This window comes from Panthera tigris, chromosome F2, assembly GCF_018350195.1.
Source record: "Panthera tigris isolate Pti1 chromosome F2, P.tigris_Pti1_mat1.1, whole genome shotgun sequence".
In the NCBI taxonomy this organism is placed as follows: Eukaryota; Metazoa; Chordata; class Mammalia; order Carnivora; family Felidae; genus Panthera; species Panthera tigris.
The window spans coordinates 81,474,886-81,481,035 of NC_056676.1; the positions used below are offsets into that span (position 1 = coordinate 81,474,886).

Sequence of the window (6,150 nt, forward strand, 5' to 3'; positions counted from 1 at the left end):
CTTTGAGGCCTGAGGGAAGGGCCCTGGAGGCAGGGCCCCAATCTGTCCGTGGCCCCGTGGTGAGAACAGGGCCCTGCTCCCCACGGGTCTGTTACAGCGAGAAGGAAGGACAGCAGACGCGGGGGCTGGCCCACCCAGGGGATGGACCCTCAGGGGACAAGGGGGCCCTCCTTCTGCCCAGCAGCTGAGGTGGCTGGTGGCTGCCGTCCTCAGGGACCGGGGGAAGCCCTCCCCAGGGCAGGAGCTGCAGAAGAGGGGCTGGCAAGTGCCCCGGGGCCCTCCCAGGGCTGACCCTCCTCAAAGGCCGGCTCTGCAGCAGGTGTGAGCAGTGCAGGGAGTGGGTGCTGAGAGAAGCCACCGGGAGAATCAGACCCCAGAGCCTGGGGAGGGTCCAGGGAGGGGGGAGGGGGGAGGGGAGGCCAGTGTGGGGCTGGGGGGTTGGGACGTCCCTCCCCTGCTCCTCCCCACCCTCAGGCTCGGCCTCTGGCGCGATGGGGGGACTGGGGCCAGTCCTGTGGGCTCTGCTGGTGTGTGTGGAGTTTGCGAGCGGCAAGAAACAGCCAGGTAGGGGGGACCGCGGGGGGGGGGGGAGGGGGCGGGGCTCGCGCGGGTGGACTGGCCTCCCCACCGCGACCCCCCCCCCCACCCCGCCGCCCTGCAGGCCTGAACCTGAGCTGCTACCAGTGTTTCAAAGTCACCAGGGAGGAGCTGTGCGCGCCCACCCAGTGCTACCCCGCCGACCGGGTCTGCGTGTCCAGCGCGGTGGTCCTGACCAAGAGTACGTCCCTGAGCTCGCAGGGAAGGGGCGGGGCGTCCCGACACCGGCCGGCCCCACCACCCCCTGCCCTCTCCTGCCGCCGGACTCCAGGGGGAGTGGGCGCAGATCCTGAATTTTTCTCCTCTTTCCGAAGTACCAGGTGTTCCGTGCCCCCGCCCCCCACCCCCCAGGAACTGTCCTCAGGGCGGAAGATCGGGTGTGACCAGAGGGATGGCTGGGCAGGGGAGGGCGAGCCCGGAGGGGCGCTGGCCAGGCTGCCCACCAGGCCTCCACCCCCTCCGCAGCGGCTGCTGTGGGCCTCAAGTGATAGGACTTTTCAGAACAAGCCTTGGAGGAGATTGTAATGTGGAACAGGAACCACATGAGACGTCACAGAGCAGACCACTAGAAACACTCTTTTATCAAGTTCCAAAAATATCCGGAGAGCGGGATGTGGAGAGACCCCAACACTCTCCCCACAGCGCCGCCGGGCTTGCTGATTCTGGCCGGATGGTTCCAGGCCCCTGGGGACCTGCCAGCGCCCCTCCCCGTCCAGGCCTTGCTTCTCCGGAGGACGGAGGGGGGGGGGGGGATAAGCACGTTGACGGCTGTGGTGCTCTAAGGCCATGTGGTTCACGCCTCTTCCCCCGGTTTGCTCTTTTGTTCGCACCCGGGCACCCGGGATTCCGTGTCGGTTTGTGGCCTGAAGGCCCCGTGTGTGGCCGTGACGTGTAACGGTGGCCCTCCCTGCTGGAGGGAGCCATCGGCCCGGGCTGCCTCGGGGTCTCCACGCCGAGCGCTGGGGAGGGGGCGCCGGGGGGGCTCCAGGAGAGGAGGAGGCCGGCCTCTTGCCCGCGGCCAGGGACCCCACAGCAAGCGCCAGCCCGGAGCCTTTGCGTAGCCCCGGGCCGGCCCTGACATAACGTAACCGGTTCTCACATCACACAAGCTGATAGAATTCAACACGACAATCTGCACGCCATAACGTAACGCCACCCGAGAAAGGTGGGCGGCCTTCTCTTCCACAGTTTGGGCTGCTCTGCGTGTTCTCCTTTCTCCCCACGTTGCCTTCAGAGGCTTGTGCCACATCTTGACAGGAACAGTGGGAGACGGGGCCACGCCCGGCCTGAGCGCAGCAGGGGGACAGCCGAGTCCAGTCTGTCATCCCTGCTTCAACCCACATCCCCAGGACTCGCAGGCTCCTGGGCTGGCCAGGGCGGTCCGGGCCATGGGGCGCGGCGGGGAAAAGCCCCCACCGGGGCCAGCAGTCCTGAACCCCAATTTTGTTGTGACCTCGAGGATGACCGTGGGGGCCACTGTCCTGCAGGCCTGGGGCCTGGGAGGTCCGGTAGGCCTTGCGGGGTCAGGATTCTCTGATTCTCAGGTTGAGTCTGGGCTTTTGCGGCTCACGTGGAAAGCGCCCCTCCCCCGCCTGCCCACCTCCCCTGGGCTGGTGGCCACCTGCTGTCTCCTCTCTCGCAGGATCAAGGGTGATGGTCCAACTCAGCAAGCGCTGTGCTCCCAGATGTCCCAACACCAACATGAAGTACGAGTGGATGTTGGGATCTATGGCGTTTGGCAAGATCGTCAGGCAGTGCTGTTCTGGATATCTCTGCAACGGGGCCTCCGCCACCCGCTCGGCCCTTCGAGGGGGGTTCCTGCTTGGGGCAGCCCTCGGCCTCCTCTGGGCCCTGCTGTGAGCACCTTCCTCTTGGCCCCGCAGACCCACTGCACCCTCCCGACCCCCGCCTCTGCCCTGCCTCCGTCCCTTTCAAGACACTGGCGGGGGGACCCTCCCCCTCTGAGGTAGCGGGAAGGGTACCGCTGCCTCCAACCTGGACCTGGCCACCTCTCCCATCCCTGGGGGAGCCCTGTGCTCAGACAGCCAGGAGTTAGCAGTCCTGCCTTGCCTGGGGGATGGTGGGCGTGTCCCAGCTCGGGGTAGCCGCTCCCTGTGTAACGTTTCAAGCCCCGAACACACTGTCCAGGGCCCTGCAGGGGCAAGAAGGGCCTGGCCAAGGCCAGAGGGCGGCTGCGACCCTGATTTTGGCTCTGAAGTGGCCAGACCCCCCCCCCCGGCCCCGCCCCCTCCATCCGTAAGTGCTATGGGTGCCCACGCGGGGGCATTGAGACCACCACCACCACTGCTTCTGGAGACAGTGAACTCACTGCCTGACCTCTCGGCGCTCCTGTGCCTTCAGCCACCTCCACCTGCCGTGCCCGGACCACGTCCCTCCAGCCCACCTCTCTACAGACCCCCGTGGCTGTGCACCGTCTGGACAAAACCATCCAGCTGGGCCGACCGAGCATGGGGACGGCCCCCGGGTCCTGGGCCCAGCACTGGGTTGCAACCCACTGGGTTGCTTATCGGAGTCATGGGCTCCGGAGGGCCGGCAGGCCGCTGCGTGGACGTGGGGGAGAGACCGGAGGGTCGGTCAGGGTCTGGGGCGTGTGGGTGGTGCTCATGTAAGGAACTCGGATGCAGAGACGCCAGGAGGGGACGGCTGGGGAGTGGGGTGGACAAAACCCGCGTTTGGAGGGCAGCTGGGTTGGAGAGAGTGAGGGCTGGCGGAAGGGACAGCCCCTGCCTGGCCTGCGGGGGGAGGGTTGCCCAGGCAAGGGCACAGGTGAGGAGGAGGTTGGGACAAGTGGAAATGGTGACAAGCTCAGGGCTGTCCAGGCCAAGCTGGGGCACCCACGGGACACCCGGGGACACGTCCTGGAGGACGGGGCAGGGAGTGGGGGCCCCAGGTGGGACGGGGAGCAGGAGAGTCTGTGGGCGGGGCTAGCATCAACAGGTGGCAACATCCTGGGCGCCCCCCACCCCCTAGTGCTCCTCCAACCAGCCCCCCCTGTCCTCACACCCCCCCAGCAGGGTCTGCACACCAGCCTGCCTTCCGTGGCGCACCTGCCCCCAGTCCCCAACTACTTGTCATTTTTCCCATGGACTCAAGTGGACTTGTGCCCACGGCCTTTGCAGGGTGGGGACAACCCTGGGTTGTGGCTCACTGCTGTGCTAGGAGGCCACTGGAGGTAAGACAAGATCTCAGGTGAGATCTGGGACAGGGACAGGGCCCGGGGCAAGACCTTCCCTGCGCTATGCTTGTGAGTTTTCGTGCTGAATTTAACCTCGCCGGTCCCCGAGGCCGTCCGGGCAGGCCTGTCGCCACCCCACGCAGGGCTCGTTGGGGCACCAGGAGTCTCTGGTTCCCTGAGCCTGGGGCCGGCAAGCCAGGGCAGAGGGGACTCGACTGCTGGCGCAGGGGTCAAGGTCTTCCTTCGAGTGGCGTTTACCTAGGAAATACGTGTGTGTGAACCGGGGCAGGAGCCACTGTGCCCTGTCCACACGCCCACCGTTCCAGCCCCTCTGCTTCCCTCGCCACAAAGATAAGACCCTTCGGAACTGGGGACCCTGGTCCCTCCTCTGGACAGAGGACCAAGGATTGCAGCCCCTCAGCTGGAAATGAGAAGCTTTGCTGAATAAATGGGAAAATGCACCCATGAAGAGAGAGTGACCAGTCAGGAAACCCCACGAGTGCCATCAGAGGCTCAGCGAGGCCAGTGAGATGGGGCCAGGGCCTGCAGCGGGGCCTCTGTGTTGGACCCAGCCACTCAGCTTCCCAAGTCCCCAGTGCCGTGTGACTGTCCCCAGCCCTCCTGGACGCCAAGCCACACGGGACCCCTGTTGTGCAGTAGGAAGGCCGCACTGTCCGTGGGCGTTGCTATACTCACTTATTAGTCCCAGGAGTTTTATTGTTGATTCTTTGGGGATTGGGTTCTCTTTTATACTCAGTGCTGGAAAACTCAGGTCCTGATACAAGCCTCCCCAGCCTCCTGGTGGCGTATCTGTGCCCACTGGGGGCTCATCTCCAGTCTGCGTCACGCCCTGCCTTCCCTTTCTTCTACCCGCCTCCTTCATAAACACTTGAGTTTCTGATTCTCCTATCTGGCACTACCTTAGCTCTTTAGCTATAAAACCGATATGGTGATTCAATGTTCTTGGTCTCTCTCTTTGATGCGGGTCATTGGCTCTGTGTGCTGGGCTTGACCAGGGGAATCCCTGTCCCATGGTGGGACTTGACCGCCCCGATGGAGCTCAGGTGTCTCTGCCCAGACGCCCTGCGTGAGGAAGGGCTCTCAGGAGGCACTTGGAGAGCAGGCGAGGGCGGTGCGTGGGCTGCAGACCTTGAACGGAAGAGCCGGCCGTGGGGGGTCCCAGTGTCACTGTCACCCCCTTGGCCCTGGAAAGTAGACCCAAACATCTGTACTGCAAGGCCGCCATGCCTGCTGGACGGATCTGTGCATTCGGTCACATGCTAACTTCACGCGCAAGAGAAACCACACTCCCAGCGTCTCCCGCGGGCTCTGGTCCCTGGTACACCAGTGACCCCGGGGCACAGCCACCGGGGCCCTCACTTTGTCTTCAATGCCCAGATTTTGCCATTTAACAATAAATTATCCCCGGGGCCATGTTCTCTGACCACGTCTCCCTGTAAATTAAATGGCCACAACAAGATGAACTTGAACATCCCAAATATTTGGCAATGAAATTATCGTACTTCCATTAGCTCATCTGCTGAAGGAAGAAATTATAGTGGTTCTTTCATTCCCTGAACTCAGCAGTAATAAAATCAGTACAGACTTTTTGTTTTAATATTTTCGTTAATGTTTATTTACTTTTAAGGGGGGGAGGGGCAGAGGGAGAGGGAGACACAGAATCCGAAGCAGGTTCCAGGCGCCGAGCTGTCAGCACGGAGCCTGACGCGGGGCTCGAACCCACACACTGTGAGATCATGACCCGAGCCGAAGTCAGATGCCCAACCAACTGAGCCCCCCGGGCGCCCCCAGACTTTTTGTTTTAAAATGGAATCGGCACTTTGAGGAACGCGGGTGGACTGAAAACTCGCAGGAGGGACGGGGCTGAGACCCACAAGCCGTGTGTGTGATCCAGTGCCCGGGGAAAGAGCGACAAGTCACACACAAGTGTGAATTTGCCACATGGGACACCAAAATGACAGAGAAGACCCACGAAAGCCACAGAGTGACAACGTGGTGACGAGCAGGCTTGGAAGGGAGAAAGAAGGAGGACATGGGGAGAGGGGCCGCGGGGCACGGGGAGGTGGGGGGGGCTCTGCACTGGGGGGGGCGCCACCGACTGGCGGGGCAAGCGCCCTGATCTTGAGCGTGACGGCGGTCACGTGGCGCAGAACCTCGTGGGAACTCACCCAACTGTCCCCTTGGAAAGGGTGACTCTACCATACGTAAATCACACTTCAACGAAGTTGGCTGAACGGGAGAGGTTCATTGCACACCTCCGTGGAATAAGGCTGAACATTTAGGGGAAACGGAGTGTTTCCTGGTGAAAGCACAGTTTACTGACATTTCAAAGTTTC

General features: G+C 62.9%; 1 protein-coding gene across 1 annotated transcript; it reads left to right on the forward strand.

The window, feature by feature from the left end:
- The first annotated feature begins 469 nt into the window (after positions 1-469).
- LY6L (lymphocyte antigen 6 family member L) lies at positions 470-4,800 on the forward strand. The gene is made up of 3 exons (XM_042973094.1): positions 470-564; positions 662-778; positions 2,240-4,800. Exons 1-3 carry the CDS (start codon positions 492-494, stop codon positions 2,455-2,457), a joined length of 408 nt encoding a protein of 135 aa, XP_042829028.1. The 5' UTR covers positions 470-491; the 3' UTR covers positions 2,458-4,800.
- The last annotated feature ends 1,350 nt before the right edge of the window (positions 4,801-6,150 follow it).